Source organism: Phalacrocorax carbo, chromosome 25, assembly GCF_963921805.1.
Source record: "Phalacrocorax carbo chromosome 25, bPhaCar2.1, whole genome shotgun sequence".
In the NCBI taxonomy this organism is placed as follows: Eukaryota; Metazoa; Chordata; class Aves; order Suliformes; family Phalacrocoracidae; genus Phalacrocorax; species Phalacrocorax carbo.
The window spans coordinates 914,893-940,372 of NC_087537.1; the positions used below are offsets into that span (position 1 = coordinate 914,893).

General features: G+C 59.8%; 1 protein-coding gene across 2 annotated transcripts in view; it reads left to right on the plus strand.

Moving 5' to 3' along the window:
- Window positions 1–1,940: 1,940 nt before the first annotated feature.
- The window catches only part of ZNF385C (zinc finger protein 385C), an 81,051-nt gene continuing 57,511 nt past the window's right edge, over window positions 1,941–25,480 (plus strand). For both annotated transcript variants that reach the window (XM_064473067.1, XM_064473068.1), the window contains exon 1: window positions 1,941–2,006. In XM_064473067.1, coding sequence (XP_064329137.1) covers window positions 1,970–2,006 — 37 coding nt within the window. In that variant the 5' untranslated portion in view covers window positions 1,941–1,969. The remainder of the gene's footprint in view (window positions 2,007–25,480) is intronic.

The window sequence follows — 25,480 nt, forward strand, 5'->3', positions numbered from 1 at the left end:
TTGGGTCAGACCCGACCTCCAGGTGTGATGGAGGTAGGATGAGGCTGTAAGGGTTAACGTGAACAAAAAAAGTCTGTGGAGGAGCTGCAGCCTTGTCTCTGCTCCTTAGAGAGGAAGGCTACACTGCAATCGTCAAGCTCCTGACAGCTAAGGTAATGCAAGGTTTGAGATCCATTAGAGTCCCTGTAATTATTTATAGGGAGGAAAAAAACATGCTACATTGTAAAAATCGGATGGCACAGCAAATAAATGCACCAAGCTTTGGGGAAAGGATTCTTAAAAACCAAAGTAATTTATAATGAGAGACATGCGGCACCGCTGATCCCGGGACCCGATCCTGGCTCTGGTGGCAGCAAGGTAAGGGGCTCTTGGTCCAGACAGGCATAACCCAGCGCTGTTGGGCCATCAGCTTGCATTCCAGGATCAGGAGGCCTAGAAACACCTGCTGGAGAGGAGCACAAAGCTTGGTATCTCTGCTCCTGGTTTCCACCTCCCTGGTAGCTGGGGGCCTCTGAGCCCTCCTGCAGCCATAGCCCTTCGCTGGGCGCATGGTCTGCCCCTCGCTTCCAGCAGCCTCCACCCCTCCGCCAGTGACTTCACGGGGCTGATCGGACTTCATCTTGGCATCGATTCCACTTCTTAGTGGAGGCAAAGCAGCAGCAGCTGAGAGCTCCTGGAGAAGAGAGTCCCTGAGTGCATCTGTTCTGGAGGAGAGTGCTCTTGGCCAGAGAGCCCAGGAGGGCAGAGCAATTCCCTCACAGCCAGGCTGCAAAGCTTAATTGGCAGTTTTGAGAAGCGCTTGGAGATCCTCTGTGAAATGTCCTGGAGGAGGGCAAAATGTGATTATATAACGTGTCTAGACAGTATATTCCTTGGGGTGGGGAGCAGGTCTTTTTTATATGTGTTCTTCTATGTCAACACTATGTGTCCCTGCTTAAAGGTTCTGGGAGCTGCTAAAATATTAATAACAATGACAATGATAGGAAAACACATGCTTTTGCACTCAAAAAAAATGTTGATCTTAGCACAAGCCAGCTGTATGTCAGCAAAGAAGCCTTTGCCTGGCGGGTGCCTTGCGCTCCAGCTCCGATGACTTAAGAGCACGCAGCATCTCTCTGCGGGCCCCCTCCCTCCGTCCCTTCCCGCTCGGCTCTGTTTCATCCTCCTGGAGCAGCTGGGCTCCTCCAGCACTTTCGGAGGGGCTGGGCTGTACAGGCAGGGTGTGAGGTGTTATCCCACCAAGATGCCAGCTGCATATGCACAGGGACCGCAGCCACACTCTGGGTCAGGCCAGGGGCTCTGCTGCCAGAGAAGCCTTGTAGCCCCTGTGGGGCCACCTCCCCTGTCCCCTCTGAGAGCTCCTGGGGAGCTGGGCTACCTGCTGCCACTTGGGGCTTTGGGACTGGGGACACTAGTCCCAGCACCTGGAGATGAAGGGGAAAACTCGGTGGGCAGGACTGAGACCTGACCCTTCCGTGCTCCATGGTGCCGGTGGCACTGGGCATCTCTGTGCCCCAAAATCGAGGTGCCCTCCCTGCAGCCCTGCTGGGTCACCCTCCTCCATGGGCTCAGCCACAGCACCTTACTGACCCCCGATCCCCCGGAAAGGGGCTGGAGGCCGCTGCGCCCACCCCCCCCCGGGGGTGCCCAGGCGGCTGTGGCAGCACAGCTGGGAGGGGGACCCTGGGGGTCCCCGCTCAGCTGCCCGACCCGGCCCGAGGGGTGCGGGGGGGGCCCCACCCGGGCCCCGCTGCGGGATGCAGCACTGGGATGCGCCGCCGCCACCGTTTCCCCCCTCCCACCCCGTTACGGGCGCACGGCGCCGAGGGGGGGACACCGCGGCGGCGCGCGCGCTGCCTTCATCCCCCCCCTTTTCTCCTCCCCCCCCCTCCCTCCTCCTCTTCCTCCTCCTCCTCCTTCTCCTCCGGGAGCGCGCTCGCCCAGCCGGGAGCGAGCAGCCGGCGGGAGGATGCTGCAAACGGCGGCGGAGCCGGGCGGCTGGGCAGGTAGGGCGGGCGGGGGGCGGCTGGGCCGCGGGCCCGGAGAGTTGCGGCCGTAGCAAAGTTATCGGCGGGGGCGGGGGGGGGGTCGGGGGATGCGCTGGGGAGACAGCGCGGAGTCGGGAGAAGGGATGGATGCCTGCCCGGGGGGACGCTCCGGGACCCCCGTCTCCATCCCGGCTCTCGCCGACGGCGCCTGGGAGCGGGAAGCCCGGCTGCGCAGCGCCGTGCACCGGGGCGGGGGCGGCGGGGGGCGGCGGAGCCCCCGGTCCCGCTGACCCCCCCCCGCGGGAGGTCTCGGGTCAGGAGCGAAACTTCTGCAGAGGAACTTTGCCGAAGCCCCGGTTGCAGCCCCTTCTCCCTGCGTGGGGCCGCCTTTCCCGCGCCGAGCGGGACCCGCGGGGGTGCGTGGCGGGCGGTGGCGTCCCCCAGCTCATCTCTGCCAAGGCGTCCGCGCCATCGGGGCGCGCGGCGCGCGACCCCCCACGCGTGTGCGGCGGGCCTGGGTCCGCCGGCAGCGCCGGGGCCCGGGCGGGGGGGCGCGGCGTGAGCGGGGCAGGCGGGCGGTGGGGCCGCGGCCGTGGGCGCCGCCCGGGCCCCGCTGCGCCGCTCAGGGTGTCGGGGTGCGCGGTGCACCCCGCGTGTCCCGTGGCTCGGCCGCAGGGTGCCGGCGGCTGCTCGCGTCCCTGCTTTGATTGAGGCGCGGAGAGGTTTGCGCTGGAAATGGAGCCGAGGCTTTCTGGCTGTCTCCACAAGGGGTACTCGGCTTTTAAAGAAAAGGACTTTTACTGGAGCCTTACAAAAGGGCTTTCTGTTAGCGATGTGGGCAGCGAGAGGTGTCTCGGGGTGGCTGCAGCCCAGGGCAGAGCAGGGTCCTCCTGGCCAGGCGTGCGCCTGCAGAGTAACCCGCCGAGCCGGAGTGAACTTGGCTGCAGAAGCGGCATCCTCAACCGTAAGATGGCCCGCTGTCTCCTTAGCTTTTATCAATATACTTTGCTATTAACTCGAAGCAGCAGTGAGTTATCGCTGAAGGTTTGACAAGCTGTGCGTCGGGTGGGGTAGGGCTGGAGCTCTCCTCTGCCCGAGAGCAAACCCTGCGGATCCCGGAGAGCAGGGCTGCGCCGGTGGCTGCCCTTGGCAGGGCAGCGGCAGGGCTGTTAGTGCCGATCACCCTGGATGTGCATGTGGGAAAACAACTTCTTGCACGGAATCTGAACTCCCAGCTCTCCTCAGCCCGTGTGGCTTTTTGTTTTCAGAGCAAAATTTAAAAAGTGTATCTTAAACACAGGAGATGATTCTGCATGAAGGTAAGGGGTGTAGGGCCCAGCTTTGCACTCCTGGGAGCCTTAAGGGGCTTCTAGCTTAATTCACCGCTGTGAAGGGGATCAGCATCACCTCTGCTGCCACTTCGCTGCTCGAGCTGCCTGCTCCTGCAAGGGCTGGACGTGCCCGCGGGTCCCGTGCAAGCTGGCAGCACCCTCTGCCCTGAGCAGAGCAAGGCAGCGGTTTTCAGTGCAAACATGAGGCAGGAGCTGCCCTTGTGCTGCTCAGCACTGCGCAAAAATCATCTTCATCTCCCTGATTATCTGGGATGTCTGATCGGGGAGCTGAGACGTTTTGTGTAAGTCGCTGTGTCCGCATGTGGGGCACGGTGCCTGAAAATAGCATCAATGGGCAGTGCCGCTGTATGTGACAGTCTGCAAATAAATGAGGCTCTGTCCCCGGCTGCCAGCCTGGCCAGGAGTTTCTGCAGCCAATGCAAGCTAAATCCACCATCACTGACTATTTTTTTTTTTTAAGTGGCTGCAGGTGTTTTCTGATGGAGCATCCAGCCCAGCATCGGCTTCTCTGAGTGCTGTTTGTCACTTGGCTGAAACAGCTCCGTGGGGATGGGAGGAACTGCTCTGGTCCCTCGGTAGCTGCCGGTGTGACTCTGCTGAGGAGAAACTCCTGCCACATGTAGGGTTCAGGGTTGGGCCGGTAGCAGAGTCCTGTAGAGTTTCTTGCTTGTTCTGTAATCTGCTGTGTGCATTAAAAGAAAAAAAACGTATAGTCCTGGATGTGGACCCTGTATGTAGATGTAGAGAGCTTTGCTACGTTTATCAGGGCAGTGGCATCACACCGAGCTGTGACTTCCCACTGTGCATCTTGTGCTTGAGCACCCCTGAGCTCTTGCATCGCACTCTGCTCAGCTTAGTCCCTGGAGCCGGCTGCTCGTGCTGCTGGCTGCTTGTGTTTGGCTTTGACGAAACATCCAGCCTCCAGTATGGATAAATCAGCAAGTTGGTTTAATAGTCCTGAGAATAAGAAATACTTGTGGGGCCAGTGGGTTTCTGGCCTCAGGGCCTCATCCCCACCGCTGGACGCGTGTCCCAGCCACAGTGGGCGATGGTTGGGGGCCCGGCTGCTTGGCAAAGGCCGACAGTGAACCCGTGCAAGGAGGGGTCGTCCTGCTTGAGCATGGGCTGCCGGCTGGATCGGGGCTACCTCTCCATCCCTCCCCTCCTGCCTGGCTTCTCCTGTCTCTTCCAGCACAAAGAGGCGAGACACCCAGCTCAGATGTGCCGAGTCTATTTTTGCTGGCAGGAAAGAGTACAAATACCGCAGAACCTGAGGTGTAAAACTGAACTGGGTGCACAGCAACGTCGCACCCAAAACTGCGGGGTTTCCTCTCCCGCTTGCAGTGCTCCCTGCCGGGTTGTGTGTTTCGGGGCTGGTTCCCTCTCTGTGCCCTCTGTTTGTGGCTGGTGTTGGCTGCCTGGCGTACCCCGCCGAGGCAGCGTGGGACGAGGCTCCCATCGAGGTGCGGCTGGGGCAGAGCTGCCCCAGCCCTTTCCACCCGCATCCTCCTGCTGTTTATCCCTGTGGGTCAGCGCTGGGACCGGCATTCCCGAGCGGAGCCTGGAGCGATGTCACAGCCCCGGCAGAGCAGCGCCAGGGGCTTGCCCGGCTGCGGCTGTCCACAGCCATTCCAACCCAAAAATACTCCAGGATTGCCCCAGCATCCTTGAACGTTGGCTGGTGGCCAGTACAGGCACCCTGGTCTTGGGACAGTTCTTTGGTATATTTCTGGAGATCTCCCCCTTGGTTTGGCTTTTATCTGGCATTTCTGAGGAGGTCTACATATTTCTAAAAGTTCACAGTATAAGTTTACTACTGAATAAACAAGGACCTTTGTATAGATGCTCTCAATTGAGCACTGAGCATGTTAATCAAGTTGCTTTACACTGTTGAATTTCCAGGACTGGAAGCAAACCTGTCCTGGAAGCACGGGGCAGTCTACAAAGTGGGCTTGACTTAAACATCACAGGAACAGAGAGCCCCTCTCTGAGCTCCACATCCCATCGAGCGACTTTTCCTCTTTCTCAGCTCAGTTGGGGCTGGTGTTTGGATTCTCCGAATCCAGAGCCCGCAGTTCTGCAGCCCCATAATCATTCCTAGGGAAAATAAAAATGGAAAAACGTGTGCCCAGAGCAGAGTGATGAAGCCCATGAGGGTCTATTTGTCAATTTAGAAACAATATTGTGATGTACAAAGGCTGTTTCTTAGTCTGATGTTCTGAGATTGCTTCCAAAATAGCGTCATAATTTATGTGTCAGGAAGCCCCTGTCAAGAATTATATCTGTGCTCTCAAGGAAATCCAGTCTGCGGCTGCATGGTAGCAAGTGCTCGTTTTTTATTAGAACCACAACAATTTACTTCCAAGTCATAAAAGGGAACCTGCATATTTAAGGAGCCTCCTTGAGCCCGAGCCTCCTCGAGCCCATAGCTGCTCTGTGGGCATGGGACGTACCCAGGGAGGGTCCCTTTCTGATGGGGAGCTCTGCCGGCCTTCCCCGGGATGCCATGGATGCAGGGTTTTGTCTTTCGGAGGCATTACGTTGGTCTTCCACGGCCAAACTGCCGGTGGGGGTCAGCCTGGCTGGGGCGGTGGGGCTGGCCCAGGGCAGGGGACAGGCGCTGAGCACCCCGGGGCTGCGGGCAGTGGGGGGCTTGCTCTGCAGAGCTGTGGGGCAGAGCGGGGGCTCCCCCGAGCACCCCCGCCTTCACAGGGCCTGAAGGCGGGGAGAGATCACCCTGCTGTCAGAGGGCCGTTTATAGTTGGATTTGGTTTTTTTTTTAAAAAACCACCACTTTTTTCCCCCTGCAACGTAAACAGCCTTTTTTCCAGAATGAATACCCGGCCGAGTGCCAGGGAGAGGGGCTGGCGGCAGCGGGGGCTCTTGCGGGGCCCTGGGGAGGTGCTGCCCGCACGCTGGGGCTCCCATGCCACGGCTACGGCAGCGGAGCAGCGTGGGGACCCTGGCTCCCGCGGGACCGAGCAATGGGCCGGGCCCTTCCCTGTGGGGTGTAAAGCTCTTGGGGCTGCAGAGCCCGAATGGGGCAAGTCGGGGCTGAGCCCCGGTGCTGGTGGGGTGGGGGCAGCCTGGCTCCGGCTGGGGCTCCGAGCCCTCAGTGCAGAACAGATCTGTGCTGCTTTGAAATGGGAACATTCCTGAGCTGTGATTTTCCCTGGCCTAATTATGGAAATTTTTTAATTAGGTGATAAGAAAGATCACTTGGAAATTGCAGGGGGAACGTTTTGAGGTTAAGTCCTAATCCATGCCCGTATCTGCCTGAAGACAGGAGCTGCTCCGGCTGCACGAGCCTCTGTAACGGCTGCAGCAGCCGGGGTGCCAAGGAGGCAGGGTGTCCATGCCACCTCCTACGAGCTCCTTCAGCCGTCAGGTTTGATTCTGGAGGAATTAAACCAATCTGGGTTTTGCTCGGTTTGGCTCCGAGCCCAGGCTGTCATTTCATACTCCATGGGCTCTGGGCTTGGTTGCAGAGATGCTTTCCCCCTGCGGAGGGGAGGTGCCTGTGGGACGGGGGCTGCTGGGCTCCGCTCAGCGTGGCCGTGGGGAGCGGAGGGTCCTTTGCCAAGGTCCTTCATGGCTCCTGCTGCCATCTTGCTCCAGGTGCTCCTGGCTCCATCCGAATGGATCCCCCGCACTGGGCTGGATTCCTCCCCTCCCGGACCAGGCGGAGCTGGTGGTCCAGGGGGAGCCCAGGTGGTGCTGGCTTTGGTCCGTGTGAGGCATCTGCGCCCTGCCGGTCCCCCAGACCCGCTCAGTGCAGTGTTCCTCCTGCTCCCAGCCCAACACGGTGTGTCTCCGAGGACGTGGGAGTCAGCCGGTGTCAGCAGGTCGAGGAGCCCTGTAATGCTGGGAGGGGTGAAAGACAATAAACGTGGGGTTTATCACTTTCCTGTAGCTCGGCCTAGGCTGGCAGAGCGAGCTCTGCCAACTCCGCTGCCTGCGGGCAGGAGTCTGCCTCGGACCCACCGGGCAGGGGACGGGCTGGGGCATCTCTGGGAGGGATCTGGGGCAGATGCCGCCGGCCGCGCAGGGCTGTGCCCAGTGCTTCGTTTCCAGTTTGGGTATTTCTGGCTCTGACCTCTGGTCGCTCGCTCTTGCTCCGCATCGGCGGGGGATGAAGGAGCTGTTGAAGGTGGAGTGGGTTTTGCCAGCGTAAGATCACAGGCTGCTTCTCACCTTCCTTTCACCTCCCAGTTCTTTGAGACCTCTGCTGCCTTTGAACTGGGACAAGTACCGCAGCCCACTGCAGCAGGGAGCAGCAGGTCACCTCTGTAAAACTGCACAGCAAAGGGCCAAGAGCTTTTTGGGGTTGTTTTTTTCCCTTTGTCTCTTGGAGCAGAAGAGATGAGGGACTGCTGACCTGGGCCTTGCAGGTGCTGCGGTGCTGCTGCCCTGGCCATCCGGCTGTTCCCTGGCCCCCACCGAGCCCAGGACCGGCATGGCAGAGGGGCCAAGGGCCACCAGAGTGGTTACTGGAAACCAGACCTCAGAGCGGGACCCCAGCCTCCTGGCCAGCTGCTTTCGGAAGAGGAGCGGAGCTGGACAGGTCCTGGCCCGATCCCGCCTGGGGATTCATCCCGGCCGCAGGCGGGCGAGGTGTGCCCGGGGGGGATTTCTGGTCTTGAAACACTTCAAGCTCCCTCCTCCGGGCAGCAGCAGTTCCCAGGGGTGGTGCCCATGGCAGGACCCTGCCACAAGCCTTCGGAGGGGCTGGTTTCCCAGGGTTTCCGTGTGCCTGGCCGCAGCCTGCGGGCTGCCAGGGCTCGCGCAACGCTCCCGCTGGCGAGTGGAGCAGGAGCCTCCTGCAGCAGCCAGCTCCGTCCCTGCAAAAGAGGGATGTGTGCGGGGGAGCTGATCGCTCTTCCCTGCCAGCAGCCAGGGAGCCCCTCGCCCGGCTGCCCTGTCCCGTCGCCATCCAGCTGGCCGGTGCGGCGTGGCCTCTGCTTCCCCAGGGGAGGTGGCAGCAGCCCCGCCGCCAAAGAGCGTGAGCATCCTGGCTCTGCCCGGCGCGGCGCATCCCGTCCCTGAGGCACAGTGACACTGAACAGCCCCTGCAGACGGGGTCAGAGCTCTGCGGGCAGGTGTTTCTCTGTGGCCCTGACCACGCAGCTCCCTGAGGGTTTTTGTGGATGTGGGTAATTTCTAGCACCCGACGTTGCGCAGAGCTTTGGCATTTGGTTCCCCGCATGACTGTGCTTCAGTAATTCTCAGTGAGCCCAGGCAGCAATTCGTGGCTATGGATCTTCAGCAAGAATTCCCACCATGTTAGAAGAGAAATAACTGAAGGCTTTTTGTCGCTCCTTCATTCAGCACCCATACTGCCCGTTGCACTCTCCTCATTTAATCTGCAAGTCACAAAGATATAAAAAAGAAGAATGGCGGCTGAGAATTAATATTTTAACCCTGCTCTGGGACAGACAGAGGTGTCAGGGCTGGCGCGGAGGACGCAATGCCCTGTCCCTGCCAGGGGCAATGCCAGCCCTGCGAGCCCCTGCCTAAAGCCATGCCTCCGGCAGGGCTGGGCTGGCCTGAGCGCTGCTCATCGCCGAAGCAGATTTCACTGCACGGTTGCAGACAGTGGGACCTCATCCCCCAGCAGGATCTGACCCACCTCTGGGAGGGGAATCGGTTCTCTAGGGCCTTTCCAGCCCTTCATCCTTGTGCCGAGCCTGGCGGAGGTGATGCTGATGGGGACCATGGCGGTCCCTGGGGACACACACCTCATGTTGCATTCCTGGAGAGCAAAGCAGAGCAGCCGGGAGCCTCAAGCGTGTCGCCCCACACACCCCCAGCCTTTGGGGGGTGTCAGTTGTTTATTGGGAAGAGAAACAGCCACAGCCCAGGTGGGTCTGTGTTCCTCCAGGCTGTATTTTTTTGCTTCCTGAAGTGTCACTGCTCCTGTTTCTTTCTGTCTGTCTGTCATCTGCTCCCCTCACCCTGCCCTGGCCCTCCCAGGGAACACGTGCTGCAGGGGACGCATGCACAGACACTGTTTATCTTGGTCGGGAGCGCTGCTGCTTTGCATTTGTTTGAAGTGCTGGAGGCATCTCAGCACAGAGCCTGACTGTGCGCTGGGAGTTGGGAGTTTCTGCTAAGGAGCCCTGAAATGTTTTTAGGAAAAAAAAACATTAAAATCCCGAACAAGGGAAGCTTGTTACTGAGCCGGCGGGAGATGGGGGAGCGGCACAGAGCGGGCTCCTGGCAGGACTGAGGGGGCGACCCTGGGGGGCCTGGCAGGGGTCCCCCCCCCAGCAGCAGAGCCCTCCCGCCCATTGCCAGGTGCGCTTTGTCGCACACAAGGGCAGAGCCTATAAATATCCCAACTCCAAATTTTCAAGAAGCGTTAGGAAGTCTCCAGGCTTATTTTTTAGCACTGTTACGAAAGGGCTTTAGAGGATTAAAGCATGCCCAGATTAATCTGTGCTCTGGGAGGCGCAGGGTGTGGGAAGGGAAGCTCTGACACCCCAGGGATGTGGTGCCGGGGGTTCACCGGGGCTCCTGGGGTCACCGCTCCCCATCCCACAGCAGCACGGCGTGGCAGCAGCAGTCGGACTGTGGGGCTGTGGCTGGCGGGACAGGGAGGGACGCTTCAGCAGCCGCCGTGTTTCCAGTCCCCTGCTCGCCCTCCAGCCCCGCTGGGCACCCCAGGCCCAGCCAGCATCTGTAGGGTTGCAGATTTTCACAGCTCAATGTCAAATTTCTGTCCTCTCCTGTTTCCAGAGGAGGTAATTAGCAAACAGGCATAATAGCAATTTAATAAGTGTGCCAAATTAGTGAGCCAGTCGTGGTGTAGGGCACACTGTGCCTTTGGAGGAGCCTTCCGTGGGGTGGGGATGAGGCAGGTGGCCTTTCAAATGGGAACACAGCAACCCCCTCGTCCAAGCTGGGGGTCAGGCTGTTGGACCCGTGGCCACATGTGAGCTCATTCCTGGTGGGGAGCTGCTGTGGGGCTCGGGGAGGGACCGGGGACAGGCACCCCAGTGTTTTAACCCACGCCGATATCTCGCCTCCCCAGACAGACATGGAAGAGAGACGATTTGTGCTGCTCCGTTACCGCGGGAAGGCACGCGGCGTTGCGGGGCTGGGCGCTCGCAGGGCAGGGTGAGTGCCGGTTTAGGCAGCGGGTGAGTCAAAGGGATTTACAGGAGCCGAGCAGGCACCGGCGCCGCCGGGTGCTCGCGTGATGCCAGCGCTGCTGCAGTGCCCGCGCTGCTCCGTGCAGGCAAGGGTGCTCCGGGCTGCGTGAGCGCGGCCCCGGGAAGCGCCGAGAGGGGCTCTGGCTCCAGCACCTGCCCGGGTTTGGCCTCTGCTTAGCAGTGGGAAAGCTTTTTAATTCATCCTTGGGAACATTTCCCCTCCTTAGGACTTGGGTAAATCCTCTCTTTGGCGAGGAAGGCGGTGGCAGAATCCCCCCCCGAGTGCCCTGGGGGGCAATTTCCCACCGCCCGCACACACCCAGCTAAAGGAGGAGCTTTTTTCCCTTGTGCTGGTTGCGAGGAGCCCGACTCCTCTCAGCCCCAGCCAGAGATAACGCTGGCTGTGGAGTGACAGGTGACAGCGGGCCGGGGTGGATGGAGGCAGCTGCCTGCGCCGAGGCCTGGGGGGGGTCACGGCCGGCGTGGAGCCGCAGTCCTGAGCAGGGTCCCTCCCCGGGGAGGGTGACGGGGAGAGGCGCTGGCTCACGGCAAAGTGCCAGCTGCAGCGCTAATAAAGAGCCGTCCCACTGGAATACTAATTAGCACGGCGCTGCACGAAGCCCGTTTTGGCTGCGGACGGAGCGAAGGGGCGGCCGATGGCAGGGGGGGCTTGCGCGGACGGCGGGGATGTGGCTGCAGGACGGCGGTTGCCGGTGCGGGGGGGGTTGCAGAGGGTCATGTCTGGGGTTGTGCAGCGGCCGCAGGCAGGGCGGTGGGCTCTGCCCCCAGCAAGGGACGCCTTGTGCGGGCAGGGCAGGCAGGGTCACAAAGATGCCTCTGTGGAGAATTTGGCCTCTCCCTGCCTGCCCCGGCCCCTGGCAGCACTTCTATGGGGTACGAATCAGTATTCAAGAGCAGGAAGTCCCCAGAGGTCCCACACCTCGGCAGGGCAGGGGTCTCACCCTTTCCCCAGCGCCGCCGAGCCCTGTGCTGCAGCGGGACCGCGCACGGGCACCCCAGCACCCGCGGCCGCAGCCTGGAGCCCTCTGCCTATTGCTGAGGCGGGTGCCAAAATTTCTGCCTTTCATCACCTGCTGACAAGGCGTTAGAAAAGGGAGGATTTTTTAAAACATAAAACAAATAAAATTAGGTCTTCTGGTAAGGGATTAAATTGGTGCCCTCAGCTGTATTTATAGAAGGTTCAAAAGTAAATCTGTTCCCAGACTGAATAAATATTTTCCTCAGGCAGGCGCAATCTTCAGTTCATCTGTCTTGGAAAGACTTGAGTGAGAGGGGAATTGATTTTCTTCAGCTTGAACAAGGCAAGCAACTCTAAAACCCAGATAGATAGTGAAGTCCCATTATCAGCTAAAATGGGGAAGCAGCTGGGAAGTCATTAAAGGAGAGTGAGAACGAAGCCGCTCTGGGGAGGCGGCAATTCCCCCCGACGGCTGGGGCTGCCTGCCCCGGGGAGCAGCTTTGGAGCCGCGTCAGTCCAGCCCATGAGAGCATTTGGTGACGCTGGGTGACCGTCTGCCGTCATCACCAGCAGCTCTCCAGGGGAGACGGGAGCGGCCGGCACTGGGTGTTCTGGTTGCACTGGTCTCGCTGGTGCAGGGACCACCTGCCAAAGGCCCCGTGCGAGGGAGGTGGCACGGGGGACCTGGGGCTGGCTGAGCCGGGATGGAGGGGGATCTGTGCGGGTGCGGTGGCAGTGCCAAGGGTGCGGACCTCAACCTCTGCTCCTGCACGGATCACCCAGAGGTCTGGAAGTGCCGGCAGCCAGGTTGGCACCGCCGGGCACGGAGCCACCCAGGGCTGGAGCCGTCTCCCACCGCGTCGGGCTTCAGCGCTTGGGCGGCTGATGTGCTGCGGCTGCCCTGTCTGTAAAGATGAGAAGAAATTCATGGCACATCCCTGTCACCATCCCCAGCCCCCCGGGACGTGGCCGTTCATGCGGTCCTTGGGCTGCCCGTGCAGGCTGGGCAGGGCCGGTGCCCCCACGCTGCTGCTGCTGCAGATGGCCCGGGCAGAGGTTCCCTCCAGCGCTGTTCGCCCCATCATTGGCTTGTTTCACAACAGAATTCCAGCTCGAAGAGCTTGTTAATTCAAGCCGGCACCTGGTGTTTTCAGACATCGGTTACCGCTAAGACAAGAGCTTAGTGCTTTGCTCTTGACAAGAGCCGCTGCCGGGTCAGCTCCAGCGCAGCATGAACTGCGCAGCGAGCGCCGCCGGGGCTGCCCGCGCCTCCCGGCTAACCGGGGCTGTGGCACTGCCCTTCCCTTTTCCCGGGCCATAAAGGAAGAACTAAAAGGGAGAATTAAGAAAAAGCCAAAGCCTTTGGCAGCACTGTCTGATTTCTCCTCCCCGTTTTCCAGAGGAGAACCGCATCAAGCGGACACTTGTCTGCAAAAGCTCCCCAGCGCAGGTGGGCAGCCCGGTGCCTGGGGGGGCGGGAGCGGTGGCGGTGCCGGGCGAGGGTTTGCCGCGCGAGCTCTGTCCGCCCTGTGCTAAAAAAAGCCACAAGATGAGCAAAATTATCCGCTGAGTCACTAATCATTCACCCGCTGCTTTAGTCACCAGCTTTCCCACACTGGGGGGACGTTCGCTGCTGAGGGGGCACAAACGGAACTGTAATCGCGTTCAAGAGCTGTGGCTGCAAGAAATAAAGAACGGCTGCCTCACGCGCAGCTTCTGACACCAGGTGGATCATCGCGCTCTACGGGCACCGGAGGTGCTCAGTTAATGACGACTCCCTAACGAAACCACTAATTAATGGCGCCTGCATGCTGCGGGCGAGGTGCGCTCCCTGCGGAGGTGGCGGCAGCGGAGCAGCTGCTGCCCGTGTCCCACGACAGCACGGGTCACTGCGCCCCGGACCACCCTCGCCACAGGCATCGCAGCTCCTGCTTAGGGACATGAGCCGCTTTCCATGGGGTGCTGGGGTGGCGGGAGAACCCCCTGCTCGGGAAGGGGTGCTGGGGGTTGGAACTGTGGCTGGGTGGTGACGGTGGAGGCACATCCGAGTTCCTGGGACTTGGGAAAGCAAAGCTGCCTCCTGCCTGCATCACCTGAGCTGGAGGCTCTTGTCCTTCAAGCAGAAAATCCTGCTGGAGAGCTGGGATTTGCCACGCTTCTTTCTCAAGTCTGTGACCTGGAAAAACTGAGAAAGGACTGAGTCAGGGCTGCAAACCTGCCTGTGAAGGCGTACGGTGGGAGCCAGGGCTGCGGGCTCCCCCCATAACACAGTTTATTCCTCTGGCCTGGCGAAGCCCCGGTCCCCTCCTGCTTGCCCTCTTACCCGGGCGCCAGCAGGAGCCTTCTCCTGGGGGGCTGCAGCACGCTTCACTCTGCCATTTGCCCCAGAGCATCTCAGATGAGGAAAGAGATTATTGCTCAGGTGTCAACATATTTGCAGCTGCAAGCGCAGAGGGATGGATGCTGGCAGGGCTGCCTCCCGTGCTGCTGGGGGGGCCAGGTGGGTGTCACGTTGCTGGAGCCTCCAGACAGAAATAGCTCCCTGCACAGCCCCATTTCCAGGGAGCCTGCGGGGCCGGGGAGCGGGAGGCAGCAGAGCGTGGTGCTGTGAGGAGCTCAGCATCGGCTGCTCCGTCCCTGGAAGAGGCTCTCTCTTGCGTGGGGGTCATTGCTGCGGGGGAGAAGGGAGCTGGAAGCTGTGGGGTAGCCCTGAGTCTGCAAATCACGCCTGCACGCATGGAGCAGGGGCCTCTCTGGGTGTGGTGCAAAACAGCACGGGACAGGGCTATGGATGGGCCTTAATCTGCTCGTGCTGTGACGCCAGGGCTAGAGGGGACCGGCTGGCACTGGGGGTGTCCTGTCCTGGAGCCCAGCCTCGCCACGAGGGACGCCCCGGGGCAGGCACAGGTTGCTCCTGGCCGGGCATCACATGGCATCTCTGATGCCCATCCGGCTGGGTTGGGGACCTGGCTGTCCCCATCGCTGCTCTCGTCTGACCTGCCCCAAACCAGCTTTTCTCCCGTCCCAGGCGGGTGCCGGCGTGGTGGGGCTGGGCCGGGCAGCCCCGCAGCGCCGCGGCTCTCAGCCTCCCTGGCTGCTGGTGCCTCCCTGTCTCCCCCCGCGCCCAACACGAAGAGCTCTTTTAGCCGAGTAACCCCGCCGTGCCGGAGCCAAGCACAAGTGAAAGGGCCTGTCTCAGCGCAGGAAAGAGCCATAAAGGGCCTATTTATGTAGCTGGCTCCTCGCAATGTTTTCAGACACAGCCCTCGCATGTTTTCATAACAGCAACGCCTCCACCTCTTGCCAGCTGCCAGCAGCGAGGAGCCTTTTGCCGCTGTCCTCTGCTCGCGTCCCCGCGTGCCTGGGGTCCTGGGCGGCCACGATCGGTGCCGGGGCAGCGCCGGGCTCGGCGGGGCGGGCGCGGGGCACGGGCGCTGCAGGGCTTGCCGCCTGCCGCTCGGCGATGCTCCAGCCGCCCTCCCCGCTCAGCCAGCATCTGGGTAGCGTGCAGGGCTGCAGCCAGCGTGGGGGCACGTGTGCTGGGGCCAAAAGGAGGAGCCCCTCTCCCACATGTCTCTGGGGCGTGTGCGGCCCCTCCGGCTCCCATCCCGCTGGGAGCAATGCTTGCCCCGGGGGAGCGGTGAGCTCTGGCTGCTGGGGTTCCCCTTGGGATGCCGGCCGCAGCACACACCCCCAAGGCAGCCTTGCAGGGCCGTGCCTTGGCTGCGTCTCCCGATCCCCTGTGCAAGGGTGGCCCTGCGCCCACTCATGAACACACCCAGACCCTTGGCACGGATGGGCTGTGTTGTCTGGCGGCCGTGCGTCCCGGGGGGCGGACTTGCCAGCACCTCTGCCCGGGCCACCTCGCCGCCGTGTTTCCCATTGCCTGGAATTTGCTGGCAGGCAGCGCCGAGCACAGGGCTGCGTCTCGCACCGGGCTGGAGGAACAGCAGCTCCCAAGCTTCACCCCGGGAGTACCCCTGCGGAAGAACCAGCCTCTCCTCCGGCCGTGGCTCCCGTGCTGCCCACCGGCCGAGCACAGGGGTTGATGTGAGCTGCCCTGCCTGTGCCCAGCCCTGCCATCACCCCCGTGTCACAGCAAGGCAGCCCCTGTGGTGGCAGCGCTGCAGCAATCGCAGTGTCACGCGTGCGGGGTGGTGTGGGAGGCAGGTGAGCAGCAGAGGAGGGAGCTCTTTCCCATTCACCTATGTGCGGGAGGGAGGCAAGCACCGGGTGCCCCGGCTTGCATGGGGCTGAGAGAGGCTCCTACAGGTGCCCCAGCACCCTGTGGGGACCCCGTAACCTCTCAGGCTCTGTCCTGGGCGCAGGGCAGTGAGGGGTTCCTTGTCCCCTTTGGCGCAGTGGTGCAGAGCGGGTGCAGAGCTGCAGCCCCAGGGCACCGGCGCTGGAGCGGGAAAGGAAACGGGCAAAATTTCCCTAAGCGTGGGGAATGAGTCCCAGTCCCATCACTGGTCCCTCCTGCGCCAGCCAAGCCTGAGATGGGACCTGAGCGTTGTGCTGTTGCAAACCTGCCTGGAGCCTCCCCGGCCCCTGCAGCGAGCCGTCTGCAATGCGTGCGCGGGGCCGGCTGCTCGCAGCCCATGTCCACGTGTTTTCCATGGCGGGGAGACAAGTAACTTTTCGTGAGTCCATTTACGAATTCCTTTCGAACAGGAAAGCTGACCTACTAGAGCTCAATTAAACAGCGTTAATGGTGCTGCCCAAATAAATATTAGAGCTGCCACCTGCGCTGCCAGCCAACACTTGCTGCCTTTTGGCCTTCTCAGAGCAAAGGTTTCTTGGTTTAATTGGACACACGTGCTTCTCTCCTGACACCAGTGACCTCTGCTACAGCAAAGGATGCTCATGCTGCAGCGACTGGATTCCTGCAACTTTATCCTGGTGCTGCAAAAGCCGGGGAGTGAGTCCATCCAGCTCGCGGGAGCCACAGGCTGCCGAGCTTGGAGATAACCAAAACGGCGTGCGGAGAGGAGGTGACTAATTCAGGCCACGCTTATCACCGAACTGATTAAAGCTGAGCTCTAAAACTTTTTTATTCTTCCTTCTGTTCTCTAGCCAGCGAGTAACGTATAGCTTCATTAGTCCATATCCAGGAGACACTGAAAGACATGGACAATTAATTATCATCTGTCCCGTTTAATTTCCCTGCCTGTCAGTGATGGCTTCCCAGCGGTTCACAGACAAGTCAGCCTTTCAAGATGTGAGCTGAGGCTGAAGGCCAGCTCTCCTGCAGCACAGCTCCCGCTTGCGCATCTCTGTGACGGTACCCTGGCGCCCCCCTTGATTTTGGGGAACCCCTCAGTGGCATCTTCTGGTCCTTGCTGCCGCCAGGCTTGGGGGGCTTGGGCATGCTGTGCTGCCCCCCGGGCTGTGGGACCACCCAAGCAGGCTCAAGGCTTTAGGGGCTTGACTGGGAGGACCCAAAGTGCTCCCACATACCAACGTGCACCCCGTGTTTCCCAGCAGCCCAGGAATGGCTCCGCATTCCTCCCCGGCCTCCCCGAGGCAGAGCCCTTCCAACACCTGCAAGATTTTGTCACGGTCTGGAGGGTGTAACAATTCTGCCAGATCCACGCAAACACCCCGATTACCCGGCTGAGGCAAATCCCCCGCGGGGGCCGGCTGCTCGCTGGTGCCTTTGCCACGGGGCCGGGCTGCCGCGCGCCGCGGCGGCGTTCGGGTGCTCCGAGCCGGTGAGAGGCGTCGGGGTGCCCCAGCGGAGCAGGGTGCAGCAGGGTGGGATGAGTCACCCCGTCACCTGAATACCTGCTGTGCTGGATCCTCCTGAGAGCCGCTGCTGGCAGCGTGGAGCCCGGGGTGCCCCCGGTCCGGCTGGTGCTGCCGGGCTCTGACCCCCCTCGGGGCAGCCAGGCCACGCGCCCCAGGGCCTCGGAGCAGCCAGCAAAAGCTGCAAAACCTGGTGGAGAACTGGTTGCTGACGGTTAATAAAAATGAGTAAAACCAATTCAAAGGAGAAGGACAGCTCCCGCGAGGCGGCTCAGGTAAGGGGTGAGGCGCCGGAGCCGGTGGTGATGGGAATGGCCGGGCAGAAGCGAGGGATGCTTTTGGACCCTGGATTCTGGCTCCTCTCCTCCCCGCGGCACCAGCGCCATCGTGCTTTGCCTTCCTCAGACCCGTCCTTCCCCCTGGCACTGCCGGGGTGGCCGCGTCCCCCTCGGCGCTGCCCTGGTGGGGCCCAAAGGCCAGGCATGGGGCTGATGCTCCCACAGCCCCCAGGAGGGCGGCAGCAGTGGGTCCCGCGGGGTGCTGCCCGCACGGTGCTTGCCTCAGATCCTGGTTACTAATTGCTCTGCAGAAAGCATTTCTCACAAGTTTCTTTTATAAGAAATGGTAAGTGCAGGCTTTGATTTAGCTCTCCTTTTCCTTTCTTTCTTTTTTCCCCCCCTTCCTACCCCGCATGAAGAAATCCTTTTGATCGTGCCGGGTTCAGACTCTGTAACAAGCATCTCTGTTTGTATTGTGGGGTTGTCAGCGTGATAACATGACAACGCGTCTCCTCGTTGTCTCACACACAATGAATTATTTCTTCCACTCTTTCTTTGTAGCGTCTCTGGGATAAATTACTGCTTCCAGTATTAGCAGATGGGCTCGTCAACCGGTGAAGCATCCTTAAACTCTTAGATTATATGCTGCCCAGCACGGAGCGCCGGCCACTGCGGCTCAGCCAAGGCTGCAGTAAACTGTTTGTGTGGGGAATTGTCAGGCTGGCTTGAAAGCAAATTGCTTTGCCAATTTATTTTCTGTCCTGTATATGAACGTATTTTTCTTAAAGGGCTGCTGTCACATTAAATATGGAACTGCCAACTGCAGGCATTAAAAAATCATGGGTCGTCCCATTTTCCTTCCTCCCACTCTAAATTCTAAGAAAACAATAAATTTGGGATTCTTTTTACTTGTCATCTGCCTTTCAGCTAGAAACGCTTTTTCAAGCTCTTCCCGGCAGTCGGGAGGTTTGGGAACTTCAGGGCCGTGACAAGTGCTGCAGATCTGGGGCAGGTCGTGCCGGGGCGGATCAGCGGAGGGGCGGCCCCTCGTGCTGCGCTTTCGGTGCGCTCAGGCTTTCCCTCTTGGCCCCTTCTCGCCAAAATTCAGGGCCCGGTGGGCAGCGGTCAGAGGGCAGACCTGAGAGCGGCCCAGTGACAAAGCCCCCGGGGAGCCTTTAGTTCCCAGGGAAGCTCATGGGACTGAACCGTGTGCTGGAAAGCAAATTCTTCCCAAATTTGACCTTGAACACGTATGTTCATCATTGTCAAGCCCGATCCTGCTGCCTGTACTCTGCCACATCTGCTGTGACCGATGCAGAAAATCCTGCTCCAGCCTTTACCTTTCCAAGCACTTTTTTAGGGAAGTTAATGAAAGGAGTTTTCTTATATTTTTGACAAAGTTTCATTTTTAAAGTGTGTTTTTATACAGCGAGCATACTGCTTAACCGGGGAGGGAAACGGGGCATTTGTCAGAATGACTGAACAACCTCGTGGTAATTCCTGTAACGCACCTGAGAGATCTGTTTGGAGGCAGTTTTCATTTTTGGCGAGGTGCTTTTCCTTCTCTCAGCTGCGGTGAATCCCCTTGTCAACAGCTGCCGGTGGTGGGTTACACCCAGCTCAAGGGCAGCCCCAGCTGGGCTGAGTTTGGGAGGGGTATAAGAAGGGGAGGGGAGCAGCTCACAAAGGTTTTGGATGGGTGTCCTGCTCAGCTTCCCTGCTCCTGCACCCTGGCATCCCTGGGCAGGGACTGCTTTGCCCTCTGCCAGCCTGGCCCCCTGCGATGCTCTGGTAGGTCCTGATGTGCCGCTTTGTTTTGGGGGGTGGTCCTGGCCTGGGGAGAAATTGCGTTAGCTTTGGTGGTGTTTGGTGCAGCTCCCTCTCGAGTTCAAGCTCTTCTGTGAGCGAGCCTGAGATGCAGGGAGAGCCTCTGCTGAGACACGGTGTTTCAGTCCCAGTGGTTAAAATACAGGCAGCTTATGGTCGTGGAAGTAATGCAAAGTCTCTTGCCAGTCTTAACTTTTTAATGAAAATAGCTCTCAAAGCTACGCTTTAATGGCAGGCTCGTGGGTCAGCAGGGCTCAGCTTATTTACTGTCCCCCGAACCACTGAGCTCCACTGCGTGGGCTCCAGAGCCTCCTCCACGAGATCGGGTGTTTGATAACTTTTATTTTAATAAAGCAATGGGCTTGTTTTGATGGACTGATCCAAAGCACTACATGGATTTAAACAGATCCTGTTGCAAATATCTTTATTTGATACCCCTGCAATGACTGGATTTCAAATGTCACTTGCTTAGTGCTATGAAATATTTAATTTAGGCTGTAATACAGTAGCCTGCAATAGCTCTGACTTAAATTGGAGGTCTCCTGCGTTAGTCAGCAGCTACCCACAAACATGCTTAAAAGTCAGTTTCTGCCCTGAAAAGCTCCTGACCAGATGCAGGAGTGAGGGGAGCCGGGTGGGAAGACCCTGCCTGCCTTTGCCGTGGGCGCTGGGACCCCGGCCGGTTGCTGTAAGTCGTGGTGGTGGGTGTCCCCGCCTCTGCCCTGCTGGGGCACGCGTGGGTGGGGAACGCGACCGCCGCTGCTGCCCCCACGATGCTCGTGGCCTCGCGCCTCGGGTGGCGGCTGCTGCTGGCCCAGCCTTTGGCGCTTGCGGTGGGAGCGGTGGCTCGCTGGGAGCTGGCAGCCCCTTTCCCGGTATCGGGCGCTGGGGTTAGGACTGCGCCGCGTGGCCGCGGCAGAGCTGCCTCGGGCACGGCACCCGCGCGTGGCTGGGCTCAGAGATGGAGCCTGTGGTGGTGTGCCCGGGTGGGCTGGCTGGGATGCTGGCCCTGGGGAAGGGTCTCTTCTCGCCTGGGAACAAACGCTTTGAGTGGTGCTTGCCTGGCGAGGCCTCCGAGCTTTGCTTTCTCGCCTTATGTGGCTCTAGCACAAACCCAGCTGCAATGAAATTTGGTTTGGCTTTGCAGAGGGAGCGCGACTGGCTGGTGCTCTCTGAACTGGGACTTTTAATGTTTAATGTGATAATCTCGTTCCGAGTCCTGCACATGTGGTAGATCATCTCCAGGAACAACCTCAGTGAGCAGCGAGAGGGGCATGAGGTGCTGCTGGGGCTTGGACCTTTCCCCATGGCATAATGTGTTTCTTTATATTTTATTTTCCAAGGGAAAATAGTTCCAGCAAGTTGAGTCTGGAGACTGGTAGTGAGTCCTGGACCTGCTGGTGGGGGTGGGGAGCTGGGCAGGGGTTACCTCGAGCAGCATGTGAGGGACAGTGCAGCTCCAATACCACCAAAGCTGTGCAACATGTGGCATCACCTTGTTTATGGGTCTGTGCGAGTTGCCACAGGGGTCAGGGCTCTGTTGGGGCGATGGGAGCCAGCCCTGTGCCTGGAGGAGATGTTGCTGCCTCACAAGTGGAGTCTGGATTTGATTTCAGGGAGATTTGGGAAAAAAAAACTCTCTTTGTAGCAGCTAGGAAGAGCTAGCAAGGAGCAGCTCGGCCAAGACTTGCCCCGTGGCTGCATTGGGTTGCACTGCTTGGGTCTATTTTAAGAGGCAAGCAATCGCGGAGGCAGGAGAGCAGCTAGAGCTGTCACCTACCAGACCCCTTTGGGCAGCACTCGTCTGGTGGATGCCCGGTAATTAATGGTGTGCCAGGGTGACATCCCTGCTTTCTCCCCAAAGCTTAGCTAAACCTCCTGGTTTGTTCCTCTCCTGCTGTGACGCTTCAGATCCCACCCCGCTGGCTCCTCCCTGCCCTGGACGATGCCCGCGGGCAGCCAGCTCTGCCTGCCGGCGTCCTCCCGGAGCTCGGTGCCCTCCTTGAATTCTGGCACCGTGTGATGGGTGCGTGGGGAGAGGGCTCGCTGCTGGGCAGCTGCACGGAGGGCAGGCACAGCCCCTGCTCGCCACGGGTCTGTAGTGGGTGGCTCTGCCCTCATCTTTGTGCTGATCACAAGAAACCCGCAGGATTGTGCGACCCTGCAAGCCCTGTGCCAGGCGTTCCTCAGCTGGCAGCCTGCGGCGCGGCGGGGGGAGCAGCAGCCGGCTGGGATGTTGAACTGCTGGTGCCTCAATCTTTCCTCTCCTGCTGCTCCCTTACACTGTGATAGCATTTACAGCTGAACCCCTGGGGGCAAAATGTCAGATCCCCTGCCTGTGTTTGCTTTGGTTTCATTCTCCGCTGGTGTGAGAGCGGGTGGGTCACTGCTGGGGGCTGCCAGGAGCCCACCCACCCCAGGGGAGGAACGGGACCCGACCGTGGCATGTGCCCAGGACAGTGTGCTCACCAGACCCAGCACCATCTCATTTATAGTTCTAAAAAGCACACCCCGTGTGCCCTGCCCGCCCTGCCACCACGTTTTCTCTCTCATTACCCCACATTCTGCCAGTTTGGTCCCTGCTGAAGTTGATTCATCAGCTTGTTACTGATGTAGTCTTAGAAGCTTCAGATACCCTGGGATGGACCCGAGAGGCGCTTCCCAGGTTTTGGCTCCTGGGGCAGATGGACATATTCTCTGGACCATAGGAGAAAAGCAGCGTTGTTCCCTCCATGGCATCTCCTTCAGTTTGGGTTTTAGCTGTCCTCGCTGTTTGGGAGCAGGGCTGAGATCTGCTGATTCAGGGGACACACAGCCCTGTGCTGTCAATGACCTCTGATGCACAAACGAGAGGACAGGCACAGCAGCGCCGGCGAGCCTGTGCGATGCCCTCTGCGTGCCTGGGGGGCTGCGGCACCTCCCGCTGCCCTTCAGTGAGTGGGAGCAGGGGTAAGAGCCAGCCTGGGCCTTTGGGGGGCTTGGACCCAAGGTCTGAGGATGGTCTGAGCCCCCTGAGTGCCCTGGTCCCCGTGACAGGAGCCACCATGCATCCCTGAGCTCTTTGGGAGGTCTGGCTCACGCTAATCCTTGCTCTGACAACGGATGGATTAGGCACTGATCCTAAAACATGCCTCGCTCTGGCATTAGTGGAGCATATGTTGGGGCCGGGGGGGCAGAAGGGGGCTAGTTTGATGCTGTTATGAAATGCTGAAAGTGATGTGCGTATGGCCAGGGCCCTCTGAAATCTGTGGTCTGCCCATATCTGCTTAGCTCTTAGTCCAGGGCATCAGAGCATCTCTCGATGCTGTGGCAGGTCTCTTTAGGCCACCTCCATCCCAGGGGGCAGAGCCACCCCTGTGCTCACTGCGGCTCGCTGCCTTTGCATCCCTCTACCAGCGGTGCCCCTTTATGAAGCTGCCCGGGGAATTTTCTGGGTCCGACCTTAGAGGCAGCCTGGGAAGCTCCCCCATCTCCCCGTTCACCAACAGAGCTGATGTCAGGTGCATTTGCCTGCTCTTGGCTCGAGGTAGCTCCTCCAGTGCAGCCTCCTGCCAGCTGGCGCCCGCTCCCCTGCGTGACGCTCGGGGCTTTTTGGAAACTTGCTGAGCTGCAGGCACCCAGCTCGTACTCGCCCTGGCTCTCGTCTGGAGGCTGCTGATGAGGGCTGATTTAGTGGCGATTGAACAGCATTTGAAGTGCTCCTTGAAATATGAGACAAGTGTCGGAAACTCTCCGGGTGTAGGGGGGTCTGTTGTGCCCTGACGGCTGCAGCACTCGGGCAGGAGCCGGCTCGGCGGCTGCGAGAGGGCAGGGCTTGGCTTGGCACTCCCTTTGGTGACCAGGTAAGAGCCTCCCCATGCTGGGCTGGGGGCACCAGGTGCTGCCTCTTCAGTGGGGCATTGTCCTGAACCCAGCTGGAAATCGCCCGCACCAGGGGTGAGGGGTCTATGTGAAGGCAGGATGGTGCAGCTGCCTCCCCCCAGCTGAGCTTCTCTGCACCCTGGGGCTCCCCAGAGGGTGGCCGCAGCTGGGGCTCCCCAGTGCTGATACCACCTGGCCTCTGTGCACGGCAGAGAGAGGATCATGGAGCTGCTCCAAGGCTCCGACTGGCCTGCTGAGACTTGCGCCTCCAAGCATGGTGTAACTATTGCCTAGTTTGAGCATCCAAGCCAATTATAATGGGGACACGCGATCAGCTCCAACGGCAAGTTCCTGTAGAAAAGTGCAGACTGAGCCAGCAGTGAGATGCAGTGATTTCAGTTGCACTCGGGTAAGGGTTTGTGGTATTTTCTGGCTTTCCTGGGCATCTTTGCAAATGCAAACAGGGCCACTGCAAATAAGATCATTGCTGTGGGGGGGGCTACATGAGCTTTGTGACAGCTGTTGGTGGAGACTTTCATACTAATTCTACTTCCGTTGCTTTTATTTTCTATTATGTGCACTTAGCAAGCCTATTCCCTCTGCTAAAAAGCAGCTTTTTGGAGATTTTGGGGGCCCAGGCATGGAGGGTGGGTGGCTGCAAGACCTCAGCCACGTGCCCCAAGCTCCAGCTCCTCCTTTGCGTGCTGAGGGTGCGTAAATGTGTCAGCACGCTGCAGATGTCTGCTGGCATCACCCTCGCTAATCCCCCTCGCTCCTCCCTGCCGGCATCCGGGGCTGCTGCCGCCCGCAAGCTCGCGGCAGAGCCGTGCAGCAGGAGGTGGCCAGCTGTGGCACAGGGAGCTGCGTGGCCCACCTGCACAGCCCAGGGGCTCGCCGAGGCGTGAGCCTCCCTGGCTGCAGAGGTGAGGGATGCTGCGTCCCCGTGCTCGCAGGGTGCGTGGGCAGCTGCGGGTGCCCGTCTGCGTGGAACCGCTCTTTCTTCAGCCTGCGTTGGGAGGTTGTAGTTTCTGAAGAGTTTGGTTCACGTTTAGGAGCTGAAGTAAAGGATGTTCCAGCACGGGGCTTCTTCAAAAACTTGTCCACTGACGGCACAGAGCAGCCGCAGGGATGCTGCCTGCGGAGGGGACCCCCAAAGGGAGCCTGGGGGCGCCGGGGTCTTGGGAAATGGGATCTCACTGCTGCGTGCACGCCAAGGACAGGGCAAGGCCAGGCCCTGAGTGTCCAGGCAACCAGGCAGGGTTGTCCAGGGGCTGAAATTAATTTGGGCTGTAGCATCAGCTGAACTGTTACCCCAGAGCCCAGGGATTCAGCGTCCCTGGGGGCAGTGCCAGCGCTGGGACAGAGCTCTGCTGGTGCAAATGCATCTGGCCTGGCTCCTGGGAGGAGAATTCACTGTCGGTGGCGAAGTGTGGTGTGTGGGGGTCTGAACTGGGGCGGCTGGGGAAGGGACCGGCGGCTGCAAAGGTCCTGGAGTGGATGAAGTGGCGTGTCCTTGGCCGGCAGAGCCTTGCTCCACTCTTGCCATGCCACTCACACAGATGCAAAGGAGGCAAGCTCTGCTGTCATGCACCCTCTAAACCAGAGTGTTTCTTATTTCAGATATTCAATGCCTGGATATTAAATTCTCTCTAACATTTGTCAGCACTTTACAGCCTTTTGCAACATGTTTATGGTGTTATTAAAAAAAGAAAGAGAAGGAGAGACCTGAGGTTATGGGCTACTGTACAAGAATATAAAACTGACCTTAAAATTATGAACGTATTGTGCAGACCTGCCTGCCTGACAGCCTGCTGTGCTGCTCGGGCTGGGGAGACCAAGTCTGACTGCTGGGAGAGACAGGGGATGAGGGGATGGCAATCCCAGAATCAATTTGTTAGCCTAAGTGATCACGAGCAATAAAAGCAGCCAGGACTAGAGGGGAACATCTCCCTTGGACTCGGAGGTTGGAGTGTTGCAGTCCTGGGCTGGGGCTGTGGGGGGGTCTGCAGGGTGCCCGGGGCTTGGGGACCAGGGCTGAGGAGCAGTGTCCCGCAGGGGACGGGATGGGGACTCGCTGCCGGGTGGGCAGCGTGTCCTGGAAACGCTGCGCGGTGGGAGGACGGGTGCTATGACGCAGCGCTCGCTGCTGCGGCGATACCCAAGCTGCTCTGACCTTCTTTTATTTCAGAGAGATTTGGACATCTGTCAGGGAGCTTTTCGCACCCGGCAGGAGCCTTTGGCCAGCCACGGGGCTGGCGCAGCCCTCGGTAGCTCTGAGCAAAGGGCAGAAAAA